Below are 24,462 nucleotides of genomic sequence, written 5' to 3' on the forward strand. Positions count from 1 at the left end.
TGTTTTAAGCTCAGTTAACTAGGATTTGCCCAACCTAACTCCCTTGCCTTTCCTGTTTCTGAGGAACATCCTATCATAAGAGCACTGGGCTTCAGGCATCTAAGGGCACTTGGATAGTATGAGTCTAGTCCACTATTATATTTTTTTCTTGCTGGTCTTTGCCGAAGCAAAATCATTTCCTACAGGGATTGACTGTCCCTACTTTCTGTTGCTATGTCAGAAGTATTTCCAGGGCCTCTAATTCAGACACTATCTTCCTATCGCAAACCCCAAAGCAAGGATTCTTCTGATTCAGTAACCCATTAAATCATCCCCATATCCATTTAGTTAAAAATTTCTCTGTTGCCTTCTCAGAATCACTCTAGGTGAAATGTGGGAAGCTTACAAGTTCATCTACAAAGACTTTGCTCAAACACTGCTATTTTACCACTGTGATGCCACGTTTGATAATGGGATGCTGTATGAGGTTATGCCCAGAGAAGCTGGGAGATACCTCCTTCTCCTTGGAGACAGCCTATCCCATTAACCAATTATTCTATCATTCTTCTTGGTAGTACTTGCTCCTGCACCCCCATATTTTTCATTAACCTTTATATTGTAATAGAATGAACTTTTTGACTCATGCTTTCTTCATTGAACACACCCCTTATTGACCATTTTCATAACATTCATTGTGACACATTTTTCAATCTAATTGTTTTCTTTCATTTGTTCTTTGTGTCAGAAATCACATCCTCTTGTAAACATTATTCACTTAAGGAATGCAGTAAAATCATTCCCAATAATATTTAAAATTTTGAAGAAGTTATGTTTTATTCATTTTATTTCATTATACCTTGTGCCTTTTGTGGTTTTGCAGTGCTAATTGATTGTGCATGACAAATGTGCTATTAAAGATGTTCCCTTCCCTGAATTTGTGCATTACATAGTCTATTTAGCTGTTAAAAATTATTTCATTGTTTTTCAGAGTATGAATAACTTGACCAATGAACTGTCACAGGAGATATGTCTAAAGTAACTGAAAGAACTGTGATTTTTTATGGTTATATACTCATCAAAACTCACTCATGAAATAAAACATAGGCAATATGATGTCATTTTTCAAAGATCCACTCTCCCTGGTTAAGCATTCTCTATTGACAAAATATTTTTAAAAATTCACTTTAACTCTCTTAGACTCTAAATACTATGCAATATATACTTAAAAGTGACCTGTTTTTAACATACCACCCCAAATGTCTAACAGTATTAAAAGAGTGTCTTAGCTTGAAAAAGAAACTAAGTTATTATTTGGTCATATTTAAGTCCAAATAATATAACTTAGGAAAATATAATAGAACTTAAAATAATGATTGCCTATCAGGTAAAGACATAGCACATCATACATTACTGATTTATTATATTTATCTGACTTTAATCTAGAACTCTTTGAGAAAGAGCCATGCCCTCAACTTATCATGCATTTAACACAATCTCTGTTGCAGGTTACTTAGTTATAGAAAATCCATCAAGTAAGTTTGTTAAATATCTTTTCTTCTTTTTGAATATCAATGCTAGGTTCACAGATTCAATGAATCTTAATGTGTGGTTCCTTTTTTGTATGTTTGCTAGAAAAACCTCCAAGCTGGATATAAATCATAAAAGCATGACTAATTGCATGGTAACTGGAGAAATGCTTTCTCTCTCTCTGGGGTGAAGCTTGCATGTCTGTATTTTAGCTTGGGAAGTAATACGGGGATATTTAAACTCCTTAGGGTTTAAAAACCATGTCATTATGAGAATGAGGTCACTGCAATATTTTATATCTTCTAAAACCTTGTAATGTATAAAATGTTTTCTGCATGACAAAGAGGTATTATGTGCTTTAGGATCCAATGATAACTTTATGCCCTTATATTTACTTGAAAAACTTTCTTCCTTACAATGTTAAATCATTCATATAAAGTCACTGAAAAATTGAAAGAATTTTGTGCCACGGATACAAAGAAAGCACACTTACAGGGGAAAGCTAATTTTGTAAATATGACAGAGTGACTTGAAAGGGTTGTGTGGCTATGCGTTTTGAAGTGTCTGTTGTTCTTTGATTTGTTAACTGTACAGCCAGTGCCAATCTAACACGATTCCATTTTATACCTCTCTTTGCTTGGAGGCCGGTAAGCAAGAAATCCTTCCTGCAACATGTTGAAGAGCTTTGCACAAACAACAACCTAAAGTTTCAAGAAGAATTTTCGGTATGTTACTAGCAGTTGTCACAACATTGCCAGACCTCCAGTCGTTTCATGTGTCACATTTCATGTCCATTTTAAGCATGCAAGGCCATGGAGGACTCTGGCCTTGATAATCAATACCCAATTACCAGGTTGATTGTTTGGATAGTAATGTTACACTGGGTGGCCTCTGGTGCAACCTGAACAGAGTTATTCACCTACTGTGTGAAGAAAAGGTGCTCTTCTTCAGACCTCCCTAGCCTGAGGCAGCCTGGCCTCATTTCTTCTCTGCTGTCTCATTCAGATGTAGACGGGTGTCTGGAAGGTTGTAGTCATTGGTTTTTGCTGGCATGCAAGATTTAGGCTTTATCATAAATGTGGTTTTTATATTTAAATAATTATTTTAGATTAAGACTAAATGATTCCATTTTTTATTTGTCTGCATAGTTTATGTTAGTGACATACATGAACCTGAGAACAGAACGTGGTGTTTCCAGAAAATACAAAAATAATTATTATTTCTAGAACTACCTAAAAGTAAAAATAACTGTGTTTTATGAGGCCTATTGTTAAGTTACTATGAAATAAACACTATCACATTATGGAGAATATGTGACATTAAGAACATTCCACTTTAACATTATTTAAAAGTAAGATTAATTATATTGCCATAAGCATTTTGTATATCTATGCATCAGGTATATATCAGATCTATAAATAAGCTTTTTAAAAACTTGTATACATCTTTCCAAACTTATATGATTATTTTGTGTTATATAAGTAAATGGATTTCTAAATGTCACCAAAAATTTTATTTCTTTTTTTCATGAAATTTTTAGTGTGTGAACCTATGAAACAAAGAATTAAGCAATTGGCTTGAATAATTCAGGATTATAATATTTCAGCCTCTCAGGGAATAATAACAAAATGTGAGAAGATTAATGGTATTTCCTACAGCTCTTTGGTTATGCTTCTTAAGTAATATCGGCCTGGATTTAACAAAATCGATGGTACCATAAAACTTTTCTTAGCATTTACACAGCAAGAACTCGCAATTTTTCAGGAGCAAAAGTGTAATTTCACTTGAATAGGAGCGAACATAATTACATTATGCATGACTGAATAGATGAAAAGTTTTATTAGCAATAACGTTTTCACGTATATTACACTGAGAAAGTTTCTAGTACAACTTTTTTGGAGATCGTGGTTTTAACAACTTGTTTCTTTTTAATATAAATACATAACCCTATGTATGTAAGGAACTTTTTAAAATACATATCTATGTATATAAGGAACTTTTTAAAAATTATTTTTTATCCTGATGCTGTATTAAGTTTTTTAAAGTGAATTATATTTTAATAAATAAATGCATATTTGATAAACTTTAGAACTCAGACCATACCCACTTATGCCTTAAATATGTGTAACGTCCCACTGTATGGTAGGCATTGTTTTGACGTATTGATATATATCAATTGAACACTTAATAGCTAAGTGACTTTGGACAAATCACATAAACCATCTGTTCCTCAGTATCCTTATTTGTAAAATAATAGTATTTATCTCACTGAGTTGTGAATACTAAAATGATTGAATGTGTGTAACACTAAGAAGAGTGGCTGACACAAGTATTAGCTATTATTATGGTGACTTCTACCTTAAAAAAGCTCATACTATGAGAAGAACTGCAGATGTGCACAAAAAAATACATAAAACACTGTATCATGACAGAGATACACAGAAATAAGTGAGGATTGACTTTATTTGGATAGCAGTCAGAAAAGACTCAACAAAGAGATGGCCTTTGAGATGAACTTTTGGACAAGCAGAAGACCAATGGGTAGATAAAGGGGGAGGAATATGCCAGAAAGAGAGAAGGAAGACAAAAGCCTAAGGACGCAAAACAGCTTAACTCATCTATGATCCCACTGAAGAGAACAAGCAGTAGGAGAAAGAGCTCTTTGGGATGGTGGAGGCCCTGTGTTCCCTGATAAGACAAAGGCTGCCAAGTGTAACATTACTATCCAAACAGTCAACCTGGTAAGTGGGTATTGATTATCAAGGTCACAGTCATTTAAATCTATAAATGGAAACTTCTATGTGAAATAATTACAGAAAAAAAGTACCACCTCTCAGGAGATTTCCATTTCACCTTTGTTTCCCCTTCTATTCCTTTGTCTCTTATGAATATGCTGACATATATTCCCAACACCTTGACATAGGAAAACTGTTTTAGGATTCTCTACTTGGTTAAACAAATTCTTTTCTTAGCCTTTTGTGCTAATACACCAGATTTCATATGCTTACACTCTTTCTCTCTGCTGACACATAGCCACATGCAAAAGACTGTCTGGGTTTTTTTTTTTTTTTTTTGAGGGAAAATAAGGGATAAAGGGACACTTATCTAATAAAAAATTTATAATAGTGGCAAAAAATTGTAAAAGCACAAAATTTTCATACTTTTTAAGGGATTTGGCAAGTTGAGACTTATTTCTTAAGTGAAAATCTATAAACTTTGTAAATATAAATCACCAGCTCCAAAAAATAATGAACACATTTTCTTGCACCAGCTTTCTTAATGATGAATGGATAATATCATGATTTTTTACCAAAATGTCAAAAATGGATCTCCTTGACTCTTCATCTGTGTCTGATAATTCTTAATCGCACCTTTGCATTCCAGTATCGATTTAACAATGCCTACTGAGAACAGGAATTGACCTTTGGCATCTTCTTAAACTGACCAATGTTGTACCAATTAACAGGCATGAAATCACACTGCCTGAGGAGAAAAAACAAAAAATAAATCACTGAACTCCCTTCCCCTACTAAGTAGACATTAAAATATTAAATAATACTCAGCATGTTCCTGATGAAACCATTAGTAAAGTATGGAAAAGGGTTATTACTAACATGCTTGCCACATCTTAAGAGCTTCCAAAAGTACAAAGAAATTATCCCAGAGAAAGTGAGAGCCCAACTGACCAATTTTTTTCAGGATATTTTCAGTAGACGTTTATGTAAATTCATTGCTATTAATTTGATCTGTTTCTGCAGTTATGAGAGGGGTTTTCAATTTAAAAGCAAAAGAGTTTAGGATAAAGAAGTTTTTTTCCTAAGTAGAATTTCTCATTTACCTATGAAATAATTCTAAACTTTGCAATGACTTCATTCCACAGGAACTACCAAAATTCCTTCAGGATCTTTCTTCAACTGATGCCGATCTGCCTTGGAACAGAGCAAAAAACCGCTTTCCAAACATAAAACCATGTATGTGCCTTTATTGCCTCTGCTCTCTACCTGCAAAATGTTTTAAAATGAGTACCAACTGTATCTTGGCCTTTGTATTTCTTAAGCCTATTATATTACTATTAATTGAATTACAGAAGGCATTTTATTAGCAGTAATTTTCAAATTGTATCTCTTTTTGCTCTGTTAGTATTTATTAAAGTTGATGTACATGACTTTTAGCTTGTTGGTACAAGGTTCACTTGTGCAGGTGCAAGAAACTGTAGACCTAATAGTTTCTTAGCTTTGTAATTTAACCCATGTAACAAACCTCTCTAACATCTTCCTACAGATCTCGTTCTCAGATGAAAAGAGAAACATGTAACTTTGTGTATTCATTTCCCTTAAAAGCAGGGCAGTGTTTTCTTATGGAATATAAAAAAAATGCATTGCCAAATATTCATTGAAGATCAAAGTAAATGTGTGCTTATGAGGATTGGTTTTACAAAGGAAGCAGGGTTGTGCCTCCCCATAGTAAACAAAACTTCATTTTTCAATCAATAAGAAAAGAAACCATATTATCACTTTAAGAATTAGCAGTGATGTAAAAGGAAAAATAGAACATTGCTCTGTTGATAATAACTGTATGTTTGATATTACATTTTTTGGACAGATGGACCTACTATCTATATTCTAATTCAATAGACTTCATACTATGAAATAAAAAAGTGCTATTTGTGATATTCTGAAATATTAATATTGTCTCAAAATCTAGAATTTTAAAATATTCCTAATTTTAAAATATTTTTCAAAACCATACAGGAAAATTCCTTATTTAAGAATTGAACCCTTCTATCTAGAAAGACATGGACTTGAAGAAGGATAAAATCATAAAGTGTAAAATCATAAAGGATGTGGATAGGAGGACGTAGACCATTTCTGATATTCTAGAAATCAAGCATAACTGAGGCATGAAGTAAACAAATTTAGGGAAATGTGATAGAGGAAGTAGTAATCTAGTGGAATCTGCTAATTCCCAAGAATTAGGATAGGATGAAAATGCAAATAGCTTTAATCATCCAAAATCCTTTCTGGAACAAAGCAAATTGTAAATAAATGACTTTAGGAGGAAGTTGACAAATCAGACACTATTGTAGGAAACAAGGAATGTTAGTATCGAGTCTCTAAATTTCTATGGCTTGATGTTTCTCAACAGGTCCTTTTGTTTTCCTTTGCAGAGAATTAACCTGGGTTGGATGCATCATAAGTTTAAGAAATATGGAAATTCTCATGTTTTTATAATTGTCTCTACCTAAATTTTTTCTGTACCAGCTGCTTCATGCTTATTCAATGCTCTTCTTGAAAATAAACACTGTAATCTGATTGAAAGACAGTTACCATGGAATATTTAATATTTATTTATAATCACATATTTGGCTGAAGTAATTTATAATATATCAGTATATATAATATAAGCAAACCAAATGTAGCTAACTTATTTCCAAAGACCAAAGAGTGTCCAATTTAAAATAAAAAATTGAGATGTTCGCTAGATTTTTTTTTTTTTTAAGATTTTAGGAGAAAGACAGTGTGTGTGAGCCAGAAGAGGGACAGAGGGAGAGTGAGGGAGAGAATCTCAAGCAAAACCCACCCCCATCCCCACCCCATCCAGCTGATCACAGAGCCTGACATGGACTCAATGTCAAGACCCCGAGACCATGACCTGAGCCAGAATCAAAAGTGAGATACCAATTGACTGAGCCACCCAGGTGCCCTAGCAAGATATTTTTTAAATGTGATATTTGAGTCTTTTATTATTAAGATCCCAGTGTATTATTATCTGGATTCACATCATGGCTATAAGAAAAGTCAGACCACATAGCTTATTACTTAGAAGACAAGAAGAGAGTAAGCGTGGTCAATGAAAATAAATAGACAACCTTAAAGCAACAAGAAGCTGAAAAGTATAATTGCCCAGTTTCATCAAATCTGAGGCTAAGGCAAAATATAATTGCTAACAATGGAATTATGTTGGAAATCAAGGATATTTGGGATATTATAATTAGAATTTCATGCATTTTTCACCTTTGTTAGAGTCTAAAGGATGACGTCAAATTGTTTTTTTTGCTTTTTTCTTGATTTCAGTACAGGAAACATAATTTTTCAAATAATGGATTACATCTACATTCAATATCCTTTAATGGATTTGTAGGGGAAAACTTTTTCTTAGCTATCCTTTCAGAGAGTTGGAGGTCCATTAAGAAATAATTTTGTTAGGTAGATTTCTCTATTTTTCAAGAATGTGATTAGAATAATTTAACTCAACTGATATGTACTGCCTGCTGTATAGTAAAAATGCTAAGAAAGCATAGGCTCTAATCAAAGTTCCTTGGCTGGCTACAGTCCTGTGTACCTACTAACTGCCTTAGTGACTGTACATATTGTTCAGTGGTGCCCGCCTCATAAGGTTATTGTGAGGGTTGGATGAAATAATTATATAAATCACTGTGCCCAGTACTGGAACATGGAAAACTCTCCATGTTAATTCTTATGACTGTTAGTAATAAATAGATTGCTTACTTTTAAAAGCTGTTAACTTTCTGGGTGAATAAGATTTAATAACAGGCCCTTAGTGTCTATACTCTGGACATAACAAGTCCACTTCCCCAATGTGGGTTAGAAGGCGACCTATAAACTCACAGCCATCTCTGAGCCAGTATACCCCTGCCACACACACAGTACAAGCAAATGAGATGTTTAAACTAAATATATTCACCCACTGTGCTTGCAGAGAAGCCATTAAGCTGAAGAAACATTTTTTTCTCCCATAGAGAATGAATTCATTTTAATAGACTGAATTTTAGCTTGAGACAGCTTAGTGAAGTGCATTGTTTCCCCTGAGTAATGTAGGAAGTAGGATTTCAAATATCACAGTGCATTTTAGAAGATATTAGCTTACAGGGCTTTAAGATACTAGAATTAGCAGCAAATGTTTGCTGAAGGGATTTCCAAATCTCTGTTAGATAGGACACTATGACCTTCAGAAATGTTCCAACACCACAAAGAAAAGTGTAGCTTACTGTTGACTCAGATAGTTATAAGCAGGCATATAGAGTGAATGGAAACCTGATGGCTTCCCTTCCTAAGTCACAGGACTAGCCACAATGTCATTAAAATATTTAGATCAGGGGTACCTGGGTGGCTCAGTGGTTGAGCATCTGCCTTCAGCTCAGGTTGTGATCCTGGCTGGGATCCCGACTCGATCCTGGGGTGGAGTTCCACGTCGGGCTCCCTGCTTGGAGCCTGCTTCTCCCCCTGCCTGTGCCTCTGCCTCTCTCTCTCTCTCTCTCTCTCTCTCTCTCTCTCTCTCTGTCTCTCATGAATAAATAAATAAAATCTTTTAAAAAACTGTTAGATCATACCAAATTCAAAGTCTTTTGGGACTTAATAATTTGCATAAATTTGCTTAAACATTCCCCATCTCTAAACCTATTGGGCAGATCATTTTAATGACTAACAATACAGCAAAGTCATTTAACATGTAACATATGCTTAAATTGTAATCAGCTTTAAAAGTTCCATAAGCTTTCATGTAAGCTTTTCTCAAGAGGATTCTACAAAATAAATATTATAACTATATATTTTAAGTGAGATAATGAAAGAGCAGAGAAGGTAAGGAATTCACCCAAGGCCATTCATATGGTAGACAAATCTAGAATTCAAACCCAAGCCCATTTACCCATTTTTCATCTACTACCAAGTGCTTCCACAATGAGCTTAAAAAGCACTTCAAAATAATTATGTAGTAAGAGGTATTTTCTATCATTTCCATGCCTAGCTAAAATTAGCACTGGACATTCCAATTGAAATACCAACTGTAATACCAATTTGGTAAATATCCTTGGGAAAAAAATAATTGAACCTCCTTTTTGAAGAAAAATAATGGTTAGGAGCATCTAGGTTTACCAGATCTGAAAATATTCTAGAGAGTAACAATTAAAAGTTTGGTATTAAAGAAAAATTAGGCAGATAGATTAATAATTAATCAATAGTCCAGAAATAGAAATAGGCCTAGAAATGCATAGAGAAATCTGGTGTGTAATAGGAGTGGTATTTTGGGAGTGAAGGGAGTGATGGAATGTTAACAAACGGGGACTGCTTGTTGTTACAAATGGCAACAAAGAAACAATAAAAGATGTATTTTACCTACTTCCATAAAAAATAATAAATCCCAATGGATCAAAGATTAAAGAGGCTAAAACAAAAGCAGAAAAACCCATTAAAGTTCTAGAAGAAAATATGGATTTGTAAAAATAAAAATATTGGTGTGACAGACATCTTTGTATGAGTGACACAAGAAGCCATAATGACGCCATGAGAAAAAATAATTGGAATTTTGATTATTAAGAAATGTACATTTTATGTATGGCAAGATAGCTAGCTACACTGATGGATAGAGTCAAAAAATGACAAGAAAATTTCAAGACATCATATGTATTGAATATGTAACATACTTTTTGTATAAAAATTTTTTAAAATAGAAAAATAGTACAATATGAAAAGGCCATTAATGGAAGAGGTATTTAAAATGACTAATACACAAACCAAGCTCAGTTCAATTGCTTTCACATTTAAGGAAATAAAAATAAGTATTATGAGACATAACTTGTATCTGTCAAAATATCATGAATTAAAATGTTTAACAGTATCTTGTAGTAGGAAAAGAGGAAACAGAATTGTTCAAATACTTTTCAAACACTTTTGTTCAGAGTATAAATTGATAGAGAAAAATTTGACAATATCTTTCAAAATTTGAAATGCACAATAGGATTTGGGAATTTACTGCTGGTAATATATTCTACAAACACACTACAACAGATATGCAAAAAGCTTGGTTATATTTATTCAGCATCTTACAATAACAAAATGAGATCAATTTAAATCATCAAGAGTCAATTAGTACGTTATATTCAAACAATAAAATACTCTATGTTTAAAATAATGAGCTAGACATTTTTGTTTATGGAGATTTTTTATGATATGGAAAGATATAAGCAAATAAAAAAATGCAGAAAAGAGTATATATTACCCCATTTGTGGTTAATTTTCATGAATATGTATAGCAGATTCTGGAAATACATACAAAAATATATTAATAGTCATTTTCTCTGGGTATTGGAAATACGAGATAAGAGGGAACTTCTTCGGTTTTACAACCATCTGTAGTGTTTGATGTTACATAATTAATTTATTTGTATTACTTTTGTAGTAGGAAAAAAAAGTAGTAGCAACTTAAATAATGAATCAGCATCAATTTCTTATATTTCCTTCTAGATAATAACAACAGAGTGAAGCTGATAGCTGATGCTAGCATTCCAGGATCAGATTATATCAATGCCAGCTATGTTTCTGTAAGTTGCTATTTGTTTATATTGGTTTTTGTTTTCAGTTTTTTTTATGATTTTTATGTTTTGTTTCTTATAAAACAATTGCAATTGTTGCAATTTACCAACAATCATTTCACTAATAAGTAACAGATATATAACTTCAAGCTAAATATCCCCAGGCCTTTCCACTATTTAATGTTTGTCAGTGTATTCTTTGTACACACGAGGTCTGTCAATCTCTATTACAAAAAAAAAAAAAGTCAGATAGTTATGTCCATACAATATAAAAATTTTATGTTCTTCTTGCCATCTAGATTTTCAGTCCTTCAAGGCAACTATGATGTCACGTTCTTTTATCCTCAGCTGCTTATAGAAAATGCACTGCATTGTAGCTGCTCAAAAAACATAAATGAACCAATGTGAGTTGAATTGTGACATGGCTATTGTACTCTCTGGCACATTATAGATAATAAATCTTTGGTGCATTGGATTTAAAATTGAGTGAAATCCAGGTATTTTAGGAATCTCTCTCTCCTTCATCTTCCCTATGGCTCTTTGACCCTCTCAGTGCCCATCACTATCACAGGTACATAGAAACTTTAAATGCACCCGAGACTTCTACTCGGGGTGACACAATCATGGAATTGCATTTGTGGTTATTTGATTCAACCATTCACCTTAGAACTGTTTCTGAAAATATCCTGATAATTAGATGCTAGCTTCTTCTGGCATTGATTCACTACTTCCTTCTAAGGCAGATGATTCTATCTCTGAATAATTCCAATATACAGCTGTTTAAAAAAAAAAAAGAGGAAAAAAGAAAAAGATATGCTTTCTTATATTTTCACCCACTGGCTTCAATTCTAACATACAGCAAAGTTAGACATCCTTATCAGGGTGTCTGTACAGACACTTCAGGGTTTCCTCTAGTGCCTACAGTCTTTATTCTTTTGTTATTCACAGGTCACCACTCCCAGTCCTGCCCTTTGGTCCCTATAGGACTCTACTTATAGGATGCTCCATCCTTCTCCATGAACATAACTTGTTCTGTGTCCCATTCACTTGAAGCCCCTGTTAAGGGGGAAGATTTCATTCTAAATTCTATATTGGTTGATAATGACTCCAAAATTGCAATCATATATTGGGTCCTATTGTGAAAGGAAGACGTAATGGGAGAATTTAAGATTTCTTGTTAGGGGAAATGAGGGAGGAATTGGAGAAATTAAAGCATCCTTTGAATTCCAGCCTATTTTTATGCAAGAACTTTAAATTCATTTTGAAAAACCACACACATTTTCTATTGTGGTGACATCTGTTAGTCACTTATCAAATGATTGATTCCCTTGAAAATGTATTCTTTTATAAAGATTTTGGTGAAATCGTGGGCTTACTAACTTTCATCACAGCCTAAATTCTATAGCATGTTGAAGTTTTACTTTGATTTACAGAATGATACATATATGCATTTCAATTTAATCAATGTGCTAATGATCATATGTTTTGTGATATAGAACAGGGCAAGGGCAAATGGTTTTATAAGTGGTCTATTGATTTGTACCATTTTTATTCACTAATAAGCATGTACGAGAGAATAATTCACCTTCTCTAATGTTCAACCAGAGATGGGATGACAGTACACAGGATATGAGTATGATTAGAAAGGAAACTGACAGTTTTAGTTGGTGTAACTAAACCACACAGATTTACATAAACAGGAATATTCATGAACACTCAGTAACCCCTCTAAATATTATAGGTTGTCAGGAAACAGCCATAAGAAGATGATAATGCAGGGTGAGCAATAAACTAAGAATTCTGAATATATATATATATATATATATATATATATATATATATATCCTGCTATAATCAAGTGATGTTGGAATATAGTAAATCTTACAACAAAGTCACTATGACCCATATGTAATGATATGCACAATCAGTACTGAGCTGCATGGTAAGCAGGCCCAGATGGAAAGCCCTCTACGTTAAGGGAGATTTCAGAATTAGAGTGGAAGTATATTATTGCTCTCAGCTTTTAGGTAAATCTCCTTTGCTTGGAATGCCAATGCTTGGTCTTCTGTTATCTCCTCCACCACCAAACACTTGAATTATCTAGAGCCCAATCTTTGAATTTACTGTTTTGTTCCAAATTAATTTCTTTTGATAATTTCATCCATTTTTGTGTTTTAACTGAAACCTATGTGATGATTACTTTCAAATGTATGTCTCCAGTTTGCATCTCTTCCTGGATTCCAAACTTATATACCCATTTGACTTTATGATATTCCCACTTGAATATTTAACAAGGATTTCAAGTTTAATATGTGCATAATGGATTCCTAGTTTTCCCTTCAAATCTGTATATCCCAAAGTTTTCCCCATCTTCTTTTGAAGTTTTTATTGATTCTTCTAATTCTCTTATACCCAATATCCAATCCATCAGTAAATTCTCTTGACTCTGTCCTTAACATATATTCAGATTTTACCACTCCTCACCATCCCCCAACTATCACCTTGGTTGGATCATTGCAATAACCTTCTAGCTATTTCCCTCCTTTCACCTTTTAACCCCGATAGGCTGGTCTTAGAGAAACCAGAGCAAAGCTGTTAAACCATACACTCTCTTTGCTCAAAACCTTTCAACAGCTTTGGTAAAAACAAAAGTCTTGTAATTACCTGCCAGAACCTAATGCACCCTTATCCTTCCTCCTTTCTTCTTTCTTATGTCATCTTCTAGAACTGCCCCCCCCCCCCATTTACTCCACTGTAGCCACGTGGTGTTCATAGAAAATCCTAGACACACTTTTCCTTTAATGTTGTTACACTTGACTTTCTGTCTGGAACGCTGTCCCCCAAATCCTGCAGAGCTTACTCCTTTGCTTCTTCAGGTCTTTTCTAAGAGATCAGATCACCGGTGAGTCTTTTCTGAACATCCTATTTTCTAAAAACCCTCTCTCATAGAACTTACCACTTTTAAAAGCTCTATGTAATTTGCTTATTTCACAGACTTATTAATGGATTTAATAGCTACCTCCCCCGCTAGAATATAAAATAAATGGGAATTGGAATTTTCGAGTCTTTTGTCAGTGATGAATCCCCATTTCCTAGGACAGCCTGGCACACAGTAGGAACTCATAAATATTATTTCAATGAAGGAATGTACATATTTTAATACTGCAAAGAAATCGACCAAAATATAAATGGTACTTCATTCTGGATAGTGGGATTGTGAGTGAATTCCACATTCTATTATATATTTTACAACTAGTATATTGTTATGTATTGCTCAAAAACTAAAAAGAAAAATACTGCATATGTAGATGTTGATTTAATGTTGTAATTATATCCTTTAGGGATACTTATGTCCAAATGAATTTATTGCCACTCAAGGTCCATTACCAGGAACAGTTGGGGATTTTTGGAGAATGGTATGGGAAACCAGAGCGAAAACATTAGTAATGCTAACACAGTGTTTTGAAAAAGGACGGGTAAGTTATTTGAAAATCTTTTCACAAGATGTTATTTTGCAATTGCTTTAATATATGTGTGACAATTTCAGCCAATACTGTGAGTCATCAATAACTTGGACATCTATAAGGCAGTTTTAATTTTGTAGCCATAACTGTTATATATATATCAACATAACAGTAGTTCTTACAACTGGTGATTTTCCCTGAATACAGATCAGATGCCATCAGTATTGGCCAGAGGACAACAAGCCAGTTACCGTCTTTGGAGATATAGTGATTACAAAGCTAATGGAGGATGTTCAAATAGATTGGACCATCAGGGATCTGAAAATTGAAAGGGTAAAAAAAAAAAAAAGACAAGGGGGGGACATAGTAGTAAATATGAATGCTCTAAATATCTAAAAGTAAAATTAATTTCTAGAATTGTCCCTTGCAACAACACCTCTATATTGAACAGTACTTTCCTATTATTTTCTAAATAGAAGTTTCTGTTGGTAGCTGACTACAACATCTATGTCACTGTGTTTAATTCCAAATCTTGTGGTTAAAGTTTATATTAACCACTTAGCATCAAATTCTTAGGTAGACATGGGAAAAAAAGAAGAAAACAACTAGATCATTAGGTTTTTCTTTGATGAAGAAACTGTAATATTTAACTTGAAACAGGAATTTCCCTAATCAGTCATCTCTTTCTTCATCTACATAATTTGATTTTCTATTTAACCCAGAACGAGTACAGAAGATGCAGTATGAGATTCCACTTTATCAGTTTGTATCAAAGCCTACACACACAGAAAATGATACAAGGATCTTTTTTGCTTTCTGGCATTATCAGACACTCAATACCTGTGTTCTGAATAATAGGTGAATGTGCTTATTTAATTTTGGGTCAAAATTATTTTAAAATCTACTATACTGTGCTACCAAATATTGCTCTATGTTTGAATATAAACATTCTATATTATCATCTGTTTGCAAGTTTTTTTTTCTTTCCAGTCATTCCAAAGGGTAATTTGCTTTATAGTAGCAATAATAGAAGATCTGTCTTGCAGAAAATCATGAAAGACAGAGTTTCTTCTGTTTGGTAAATAGTCGTTTTTAAAAGATCACCTTCAAAATGTAGGACATCAGCTACCGTAAACCTTCACTGTGGTACTTTAATAACGATATCATGCTTCTTTAATCTGTCACATTACGTAGCATGGAGATTGCATGACTGTTCGACAGTGTAACTTTACTGCTTGGCCTGAGCATGGGGTCCCTGAAAACAGTGCCCCTCTGGTTCACTTTGTAAAACTGGTTCGAGCAAGCAGAGCCCATGACACCACACCTATGATTGTTCACTGCAGGTAAGGAAGAGATTTTCAGAACCTTAAAAGAAATACTAAAAATGATCTTAAAAACCAATGTAAAAGCCTTTTTATTATCATAATACCGTTGATTATTTTCTGGCGGAATGTTAATGTTGCTTCATTCTAATTTCCAGTTTTTGGATGTTTTACTGGTTAAAATGTACCAAACTATAGCTTTATTAAAGGTTAGATGGCAAAAATAAAATAAATAGGGAAGGTATCTAAAAGCAAGCAATCAAAAAAAAAAAAAAAGAAAAAAGAAAAAAAAGAAAGAAAAGTGATCGATCTTACTGGTAAGGGACTTTTCCCAAACTCTTTTTTTTTTTTTTAATAATAAATTTATTTTTTTATTGGTGTTCAATTTGCCAACATACAGAATAACACCCAGTGCTCATCCCGTCAAGTGCCCCCCTCAGTGCCCATCACCCATTCACCCCCACCTCCACCCTCCTCCCCTTCCACCACCCCTTGACTGGATTATGCCTCTCAAAGGAAAGTCTTTAATTTTTTTTTTAATTGTAGCCCTTCATTGATGTATGTGTGTGTCTGTGTGTTAGATTTAAAGATTTTTACAAATAAACATCTGATCCTTTATTATATCAATTGGTATTAGTCTACAACCATAATTAAAAATCTTTTCATAAAAGCAGATTTTTAATTTTTTTTTATTTGCTTATGATAGTCACAGAGAGAGAGAGAGAGAGAGAGAGAGAGAGAGATTGAGAGAGGCAGAGACACAGGCAGAGGGAGAAGCAGGCTCCATGCACCGGGAGCCCGATGTGGGTCTCGATCCCAGGTCTCCAGGATCGCGCCCCGGGCCAAAGGCAGGCGCCAAACCGCTGCGCCACTCAGGGATCCCATAAAAGCAGATTTTTAGATTTGAGTTGTAAAGAATAAAAGAAAATGAAATTTAAAATAAAGACCAAATTAAGTGACCAACCCAAGTATGACAATAATTTTTTACAAACTTTAGTTACTTACATGTCTTCCTTTGACTAGCTCTTTGAACATGGTTAAGGGAATATAACTATAAATTGAAGTTTTTCTCTGCTTTATTTTCATTGGTATTTAATACTCTAAGAATAAAACTCAAGGTTGTTTAGAATTCAGAATTTTTCTGGACAGTTTGATTTGATTGTTTTCTAACATAATAAATCTAAGTAAGTCTCAACTTGAGTCTCTTCAACCATTGGTTTATAAATTAGAGAAAAAGTAGGTTAGGATACACTATTTTTGTGCACCTGAGTGGCTCAGCCATTTAAGCATCTGCTTTTGTCTCAGGTCATGATCTCAGGGTCCTGGTATTGAGCCCGACATCCGGCCCCTGGCTCTTCTGGTGGCCTGCTTCTCCCTCTCCCTCTGCTGCTCCCCCTGCTTGTGCTCATGCTCCCTCTATCAAATAAATTTTTTAAAAAATTAAATAATACACTGTTTTATTATTTCACTTGCATGAGATATCTAGAATAGATGAATTCATAGAGACAGAAAGTAGAATTGTGGTTTCCAGTGACTCCAGGGAGAGCGAGAAGGACAACTATTATTTAATGGGTACATTATTTAATTAGTTGTTTAATGAGAATGTCTGTTTGGGATAATGAAAAAGTTCTGGAAATGGATGATGGTGACGATTGCACAATATTAAGAGTGTGCTTAACACCAACTGAGTTGTGTCCTTAACAATGCTTAAAATGGTAAATCTTATGTATTCTTTACTGCAATAAAAAATTTAAGTAACAGTATCTCTTGGTCACATTAATAATTAATAAATCATTAATTTCAATAATTCTAATAATTGATAAATTTTCTAATAGGTATCTACTAAAATTAATGTGGTTAAAGATGTAAGCAGATATTAATCCATCCAGATTTTTTACTTTTATTTAGAGGAAAAAATCAGTATGGAATTTAAATTATTATATATTTTCCAGGAGTATTGTGAATTTTTTTAAAATTACAAGGGTAATAGATAAATGCTTGCTCATTATAAAATATCTAAATAATGCCTAGCTTTAAAAAGTATATAGAACAAAAAGTAAAAGCGTTATTTTTACCCTCCCAATTCCATTTCCCCTCCCCATATGTAACATTTTCAACAGAATAGTATATAGTGCAAATAGAGTAACAGTTTGTTTTTAAAGTCAATGATTGCTTTTAAGCTGGATCATTGATGATTAAAACCTTTAATAGACAGTAGCTGCCTTCAGCTTCTCTGTGTCTTGCACATACACTGCCACTGCCACTAACGTCTGTTAGAAAAGTACCTAATATGGGATCCCTGGGTGGCGCAGCGGTTTAGCACCTGCCTTTGACCCAGGGTGCGATCCTGGAGACCCGGGATCGAATCCTACGTCGGGCTCCCAGCGCATGGAACCTGCTTCTCCCTCTGCCTCTCTCTCTCTCTCTCTCTCTCTCTCTCTGTGACTATCATAAATAAATAAAAATTTAAAAAAATAAATAAAAAGATTTAAAAAAAAAAGAAAAGTACCTAATATTACCCTTGTGGCCTCAAAAAGAGTAGAGAGCAGATAGTAAAGTGTAGTAAACATAGCATCTTGTATAGACTTGTCAAATCACTACATTGTACACCTGAAACTAATGTCACATTGTGTATCAATTATACTTTAATCAAGAATAAAAAAGAGTTAGAGTCTCCTTCTTTGTGATTAAAATGAATAAAAGAGATCAGGAAAAAAATATGCTCATATTAATAATTGTCTTTTAGTATCATTTAAAACCGTGTACTAAATTTTTATCTCTAACTCCAACTTCTCACCTCAACTTAGGCATACATTTCACTTCCAGTTCAATGTGACGACCTGAATGACCGTAAAACTCTTAAAATTTGATGTGCCTAAAACAGAACACTGGATTCAATCTCCAAATTTCACTCCTCCTTCTCATCCCCCATCCTGGTAAATGGCAAATCCATTCTGTCTCCTGCCAAAACCCCAGAGTCCTCCTCCACTCTGCTCTTCCTTTCACGGTCCACCTGCAGCCCTGCAGCAGATGTTCTGATGCCTCACTCGCCCCTCTCACTTCCCCACTGCATTCTCCCCACCCTGGGCTCCTTGCTCTTCTTCAAGCCCACAAAACCTGCTCCACTAAAATCTGTTCTCCCCCCACTCCCTCTGGCTGCGGTGCTCCTCTCCCAGACACCCACACTGTGTTCCTCCTTAGGCAAGTTTCTTTCCAAATATTACATAATCAGAGACACCTTCTCCTTAACCTGATTTATCTTTCTTCATAGAACTTATTACCACCGGGCACATTCTATGCATGTTTGCTTGTTTGTGTCCTGCCCTTCTCTGTCCTCTACAGGGTCAGCTCCATAAGTGCAGGGACTTTGTAGTATTGTTCAAAGCTGTACCCCAGATGCCTAGGACAGAGTCTGACACTCAAGATATATTGAATGATATAATGACAGATAACACTGTTCGGTATATGTGTATGTGTTACCATCATCAAATTATGTTGTAATGCTCATTATTTCTTGTATGGTTGAATCATGGGATATTGCTAAGATTCGATTATTTCTTACTTACAAAACCGGCACTTCAGTGTTGGTCAAAGTGACATTTATAAGACTACGTGACCTTCCAAATGTCTTTTGTTGTTCTTTTTCTATTTACTTCTTTTTTTTTAAAATTTTTATTTATTTATGATAGTCACACACAGAGAGAGAGAGGCAGAGACACAGGCAGAGGGAGAAGCAGGCTCCATGCACCGGGAGCCCGATGTGGGATTCGATCCCGGGTCTCCAGGATCGCGCCCTGGGCCAAAGGCAGGCGCCAAACCGCTGCACCACCCAGGGATCCCTTCTATTTACTTCTTATGTTAACCATTCAAGTACCAAGAGTCTTGTCCTTCTGATGGGAATTTCTACATAAATCTTACCAAGTTTAACAATTCAGTTTTTGTGGAGCACGTACTTGTCCCTGGGTGAACTAATTTCTTAAAAGGAAATAGCTTTTCAGTTTATTATCTATAGGAAGTAAAAAAAAAAAACTAATAAATGAAAGTGAAAAGAGCACATGAGAGATTGCCAATAAGATGCAGAGAATATGCTATAGGGCTAAACCATGGGCATTTTTAATGTTTAGCATTTCTATTGGTAACCAAAAATATGTTCAATACAAAGTTTCTTAACAAATTTCTAAAAAGATTTTATTTCTTTTTCTGAGACAGAGCAAGTGAGAGAGAGCACGAACAAGGGGGAGGGGCCGAGGGAGAGGGACAAGCGGACTCCCCGCTGAGCAGGGAGCAAGGCCCCAGGGATCATACTTTGAGCCAAAGGTTATGACACTTAACCAGCTGATCCACTCAGGTGCCCCAAGAATTTTCAACAATTTTTTAAAATTCTCTATACTTTTCCAGCTACACCCCTTATAATATTATGAAAAAGGAGGAAAAGTGGTTTAAAAAAAAAAACCTCAAACATTTGATAGAGTGCCAAAATTAATCATCTTGATCTCTCTAGACACTGTTGATAACAGTACAAATCCAAAGACACTCCAAAACAAATTTCCTCTAAAGAAGAAAAGGACTTGTGTAGAATTTATTACTACAGTAGTTCTCTTTCTTTATTGCTTGCTGTCAATTTGAACAACCTTTTGCTGAACAATGTCCATGTGGTTTTGCCCTTCCTGCAGTGCTGGAGTTGGAAGGACTGGAGTTTTTATTGCTCTGGACCACTTAACACAACATATAAATGATCACGATTTTGTGGATATATATGGATTGGTAGCTGAACTGAGAAGTGAGAGAATGTGCATGGTACAGAACCTGGTAAGATATCTAAAAGTGTGTGCAGCGTCAGCTCTGGAACTTCTCCAAGGGAGGATCTTAGTGGCAACAGTCTGGTTGGGCTTGGACGTGAAACTATTTGCATAGCAGACACTGTTTTTCTACATTATAAAGGGGTTTGAGAAGGGCAGGCCACGGGGGGCCCAGTCACCCCTCAGCACTGTTCCTGACTGCTCCTCCTAGCTTGTTTATACTGATAAGCATATAGAGAGGAATTTAAAAATTGATCTGTCTTTAGTATTTGGCAAATTTGGGAAGCTTCGTAAATGAGTCGAATCAAATTCTTTTATAAACATGCTAAACGTTATGTTTGGGAAAAGCTTAAAATATTGACCATTACGGGGTTCTGTGTATTTCCCTTGTCCATTTTTATTCCTATTGTATATTAATGCTAATAACAATTGTAATAGCATCTAATCAACTAATTCCCTGGGAGTTTTTTATTTTGTTGTTTTGGTTTAGAGGCAAAAATATTTATAAAATATATAGATTTTTCTTCATTAAAAAAAATCACAGGGATCCCTGGGTGGCTAAGAAGGCCTTTGGCCCTGGTTGTGATTCTGGAGTCCTGGGATCGAGACCCACATTGGGCTCCCTGCATGGGGCCTGCTTCTCCCTCTGCCTGTATCTCTGCTTCTCTCTCTCTCTCTCTCTCTCTCTCTCTCTGTCTTTCATGAATAAATAAATAAAAATCTTTTTAAAAATCATGCAGTATAATGGTAACAAGACTAAAAACCTTATATGAATGTCTAGTGAGTTCCATATTCTATAATAATCCTTTAGATATATTATCTTATTTAACCCTCTATTTGTAAAGCAGTGCCAATAAAACTCATCAACAGACTAGTTTGCTTTGCTTTACAAATAGGAACGCAGAGGTTCCATTCAGAGAATTTAAGTGATATTTCAAGATTATACAATTAATATTTCAGGATCAAAATTCAAGCCCAAGTCTGTCTAACTATAATATATAAGATGTTTCTATCTGTATATTTGGATTGGTATTTCTATACTCTTCAAATGGAAATTTTCTCACAGTAAATATACAGATCAGCTGTAATAGTATTTTCCACAATACCTACTGGAAAACACATATAGCATCACAGTTGTTAAAGTGTAAAAAAATAGGTTCTTTGCTAAAATAAGTTTGAAAAGAAGTTAAACTGATCTTAGAGTTTCTTAAATCCTCTGTGCATTGACACTTACAAATGCAGAGCCCTTGTGAACATCATTTCCCAAATTTATATGATTTTGAGATCCTCGAACCTCATTTGACCCCAGAACCTATAATGCCACGTAGGGGGAACATTAATGTTCTTAGGAAAAAAGCTGCTCTGGACCAGACACATCTAGACTTTGTGGACTACACGTCCCTTTCAGGAAGAATGTTTGAACATTCAACTCTAATAAATCTATATTTATTTTTAAATGTAAATTAAACAGTTATGTAAATTATAAAACATACACAAAATGAGAAATCAAAAAACATGAGATAAAGATCGAGTAAGCAATATTTTGAAATCTTGCTAATTGTGACGCCTTCATATCATCATTAAGATAATGATACTTGGGATGCCCGGGTGGCTCAGTGGTTAAGCATCTGCCTTCAGCCCAGGGCGTGATCCAGGAGTTCCGGGATCAAGTCCCACATCGGGCTCCCTGCATGGAGCCTGCTTCTCCCTCTGCCTGTGTCTCTGCCTCTCTCTCTCTCTTTCTCCATGTCTCTCATGAATAAATAAATAAATACATCTTAAAAAAACAAGATAATGATACTTGACACAAGATAATTCTGTTTCAATAGTGATTTTAAATATATATTCTAAATTACTTATAAGTGTCTAAAAAGTGATCTAGCTTTTTGTCAGATTTCATTACACTGTTTTTACCTCATAGAATGGCTATAAGTTTATTCTAGAAGCACAAAGAATGTCAGCCCTGCCATTTCCTTGTCATTCATTTGGGCTTCCTTGTCATTCATTTGGGCTTACATGATAAATATTACCTTCAATCCATAGTCTCTTTATTTATTCATGAGAGACAGAGAGAGAGGCAGAGACCCAGACAGAGGGAGAAGCAGGCTCCACACTGGGAGCCTGTTGCAGGACTCGATCCCAGGATCCCGGGATCACGACCTGAGCCAATGGCAGACGCTCAACCACTGAACCACCCAGACATCCCTTCAGGAATCTTTTTTGAGCCACTTCAATTTTGTGATGGTTAGGCAAAACTAGGTAATGTTCATGTGCATTCCTTTGTATGCTGAAGGGGAACAAAGGAGTGAGGTATCACTCTTCCCTTGGAATAATACTTCAGAAATGGAATATAACTTGTGACCAGGGTTGACTTCCTGGGTGTGCAACCTGCGCAATCTCATGCGCAATCTCACAGGGCCCCGTACTCAAAAGGACCCTGCACTTGATTTAGTGTTTGCTGTCACTGTCTTGAAAATCTTTAATAATTTTTGAGGGAGGAAACTCTCATTCATTTTGAAGTAGACTCACAAATTAGGTAGCTTGTTCTCAGTATAAGGGTTCCTATATCGATCCAACTATTAAATATTATTAAAACCCAAATTCTTTCTTATTTTTGTTAACAACAGGAATAAACAGAGTGCTAATGTTTTCCTCCCATGTCCCTAGATTACTCCTGTGCACAGGTGCCCAATATTCTTTACATTGATCAAGATAGGTTGGCTCTTTTGGATAGGATAGAGGGTGGGACAGATTGGGATCTCATTTCTTTCTAGAAACTAGAGTCACTCTTCAGGTAATAAAAGTTGAAAATATTTTGCCATGCTCTACAACTTTGTGGAACTGAACGTTGTAAAGAGTGTGTCCAAGGATGCCTGTTAATAATCTCACACAATTTAGTAGGCAATATATGCTATAAAGTTCGTATATTATGCTTGTTTAACCAGCCTGAGTAGTATGTTGGGTACTAAGTACCAACCTTACCAGGTCGGGTAAGGGGATGGGAAGAGCATGAATTTTGAAGTCCGAGAATTGAGTTGTGATTTCAGCTCAGCTACTTAATTAGTTGCTGGCTCTGTGACTTGTTTAATTAGCCTCTTTGAGTTATTTCTCTTCTGTGAAATAGTCATGTTATACATCTCCAAGCTTACTGTCAGTATTAAATAAGAGAAAGTGTCGGGATCCCTGGTTGGCGCAGCGGTTTGGCGCCTGCCTTTGGCCCAGGGCGCGATCCTGGAGACCCGGGATCGAATCCCACATCAGGCTCCCGGCGCATGGAGCCTGCTTCTTCCTCCGCCTGTGTCTCTGCCTCTCTCTTTCTCTCTGTATGACTATCATAAATAAATAAAAAATTTAAAAAAAAAAAAAAAAAAAAGAGAAAGTGTCTAAAGCCCCAAACATGCAGTCAGTGCCCAGGATGCAGTAAATATCTGAGATATCTGGCACTCAGAAGCTCTCCTTCACCTGACTTCACTCCCAGAAGTTTTGCTCTTTACCATCTTTCCTCTTTGATGATAAAAAGGGAAACGACCACAGTCCTTGGCTCCAACCCTTACAAACCAGTATGTCTCTGCACAAGAGTGGTTTCTTAATTTCCTCTGTTGCACTTGGGAGTGATTGCAATTTCTATGAAGAATCCTGCCTCAGCCCACACTACAGTGGCCCTGAGCAGGGCTGGGGAGGTGGGAACTCAGCCAATATATTCCCACCAGAAGGCCCCGGAGGGCATGGCCCAGACCCAGGAGAGAGCTTTGAGCTCTTTCACTGTCTACCAAAAACCAATACATAGCAGCCCCAAGGACTTTCTGAGACAATGGTCCTCAGTGAGATACCATCCTGAGCTGCTGTCAGTACTTCAAACCAGGGTTAATCTGGACGAGTCCCTTTCCTGCTCCAGTTTTCCTAGAAATGTACTTATGTGAAGTTTTAGGGTAGAAGGAAAAATAAAAATCCTAATATACTATACTTGGGTGGCCTAGTTTTTTTGCCAGGCACATTACATATAGTAAGTCCTTTAACTATCACAGCATAGGTGTTATGAT

At 35.3% G+C, this 24,462-nt stretch overlaps 1 protein-coding gene and 1 long non-coding RNA gene across 2 annotated transcripts in view; one reads left to right on the plus strand and one right to left on the minus strand.

The window, feature by feature from the left end:
- Window positions 1-24,462, plus strand: part of PTPRQ (protein tyrosine phosphatase receptor type Q) — a 192,385-nt gene that overhangs the window by 164,508 nt on the left and 3,415 nt on the right. The window contains exons 37-44 of the mRNA XM_072724451.1: window positions 1,485-1,511; window positions 2,150-2,231; window positions 5,387-5,477; window positions 10,770-10,846; window positions 14,179-14,313; window positions 14,509-14,634; window positions 15,496-15,644; window positions 20,297-20,432. Of these exons, the coding sequence (XP_072580552.1) occupies window positions 1,485-1,511; window positions 2,150-2,231; window positions 5,387-5,477; window positions 10,770-10,846; window positions 14,179-14,313; window positions 14,509-14,634; window positions 15,496-15,644; window positions 20,297-20,432 (823 nt within the window). The remainder of the gene's footprint in view (window positions 1-1,484; window positions 1,512-2,149; window positions 2,232-5,386; window positions 5,478-10,769; window positions 10,847-14,178; window positions 14,314-14,508; window positions 14,635-15,495; window positions 15,645-20,296; window positions 20,433-24,462) is intronic.
- The window catches only part of LOC140594218 (uncharacterized), a 73,869-nt gene that overhangs the window by 21,959 nt on the left and 27,448 nt on the right, over window positions 1-24,462 (minus strand). The gene's annotated exons all lie outside the window — the stretch shown is intronic.

This window comes from Vulpes vulpes, chromosome 10, assembly GCF_048418805.1.
Source record: "Vulpes vulpes isolate BD-2025 chromosome 10, VulVul3, whole genome shotgun sequence".
In the NCBI taxonomy this organism is placed as follows: Eukaryota; Metazoa; Chordata; class Mammalia; order Carnivora; family Canidae; genus Vulpes; species Vulpes vulpes.